The 1,711-nt window shown below is 56.3% G+C and overlaps 1 protein-coding gene across 1 annotated transcript in view; it reads left to right on the forward strand.

Moving 5' to 3' along the window:
• The window catches only part of NCOR2 (nuclear receptor corepressor 2), a gene marked incomplete at both ends in the record, with an annotated part of 29,726 nt that extends 29,240 nt beyond the window's left edge, over nt 1-486 (forward strand). The window contains one exon of the mRNA XM_009871091.1: nt 259-486. Within this exon, the coding sequence (XP_009869393.1) occupies nt 259-486 (228 nt within the window). The remainder of the gene's footprint in view (nt 1-258) is intronic.
• Nucleotides 487-1,711: the final 1,225 nt, after the last annotated feature.

Here is a 1,711-nt window from a genome sequence, read left to right on the forward strand (position 1 = left end):
AGCCCCCTCTGCCCCCCGCCCAGCCCCTGCCAAGCCCTGGGGCGGGATGGAGCGGGGAGGAGGAGGAGGAGGGGTGCATCGCAGCGCTTTAAAGAACAAGATGACAAAGTTTGTTGCTTTGCGAGAATGTGCTGACTGTTTGTTTCTTCCCTTCTCCCTTGTCTCCTCTCTCCCTTTTCCCCGTCCCCCCCATCTTTCTTCTCATTTGGCTCCCCCCATCTCCCGTCCCCTCTCTCCTCCCTCTCCCGTATCTCCCAGGGCTAATCAGTTGTAGGAGCCAGTCGGTCCAAGAGAATTCCAGTACCAACATGGGGTTGGAGGCAATAATTAGGAAAGCCCTAATGGGTAAATATGACGAGCAGTGGGAAGAGCGCTCACCTCTCAGTGCCAATGCTTTTAACTCTCTGAATGCCAGTGCAAGCCTGCCCGCTGCTATGCCCATAACTCCTGCTGATGGACGAAACGAGGACGTGCGCTCCTTGCCAGGTCTGCAGCCCTCTCCACCTTCGCTCTCTCTGTGTTATTAATTCTCAGCCTTTATATTTCCCCTTTTGTGGGTTTATATTTCCCTCCCCTCCCCAATTGTTTTTTGTTCGTTTTGGTTTTCTTTTCTCCTCTCCCACCCCCAGCTTTGAGCTTTGTGAATCCGCTGATTAATCCTGGTCTTGTTTGATGTTAATTTAATAGTCCCAGAAGGTGCTGTTGCTTTCTCTAAACCACTGACTGTCTGACTGTGCTCCTTTCCCCGTTTGTTGGTTTTTAATATCTCCTTTTCCTTTTTTTTTTTTAAACACAATGGAAAGGTGTATGGGAGGGGGGAGAAACCCATACCCAAAAGACGGAAGCCGTTAACTTAAGTAGCCCCTCCAAACTGTCCATAGACCCCAGGGGGGATCATGGTTCCCGAAATAGGAGAAGGAGCTGAGAAGGGCCAGTATGGGGGGGCATGGGGCAGGGTGGCCTTTCCCCTTCCCACCCTGGGCTTGGGGGGTGTTGGAGCAGCCTCCAGCCTGGAACAGAGGGTTGGCTGGGACCTGGAGGTGCCTGGTGCAAGAGAAAGAGCTTAAGGGAGCTTAAGTGATAGATGGGGATGACTTCAGAGACCAGGGGCCCTTGCAGGGCTTGCAAAGCTGGCTGCGTGCAGTGACAGGGTCTGCTCGGCTTTGGGGGAGGCTTGAGTGGAGCCAGGAGGGGCTCATTCTGCAGATCCGTGGTTAAGAAGGAGAGGAGGGTGACCGGGGGTGGATGGGGGAGAGCGTTTGTCCCCTGCAAGCCTGCGAAGGGCAGGTTGCCTCTTGCAAGCGCCCTGTGCAGCCGGTGCTGGGGCTCACCCTTGGCAATCTGGGCGCAGAGCCCCTCCAAAACTGAGGAGCGGGGTGACAGGGGCACAACACGGGCCTTCCCCTGGGTCAGCACAGACCAGGCACTCTTCAGCTTGTTGCAGGAAAGTTTTCTGGGTCCTGCATGAAAAGAGCAGCTTCTTCCAGCCGCGCTTCCCCACGCCAGGCCAAGGCTGCCTGGGCAGGCAGGGTGGGATGCAGAGAGCATCCATCCCTTCCCACCTGGGGAGCTCTCCCCCTGGTTTAGCCAGGCTGACCTACCCAGCTGTAAGAGCAGATGAAAGACCATCCTGGCCGTGTAGACCCTGGGAATGGGGAAGGTGTTCAGGGCTCGAGCACCCACGTAGCTCCCGGGGCTCCTGCCAGCCGGC

Source organism: Apaloderma vittatum, unplaced genomic scaffold (genome assembly GCF_000703405.1).
Source record: "Apaloderma vittatum isolate BGI_N311 unplaced genomic scaffold, ASM70340v1 scaffold33416, whole genome shotgun sequence".
In the NCBI taxonomy this organism is placed as follows: domain Eukaryota; kingdom Metazoa; phylum Chordata; class Aves; order Trogoniformes; family Trogonidae; genus Apaloderma; species Apaloderma vittatum.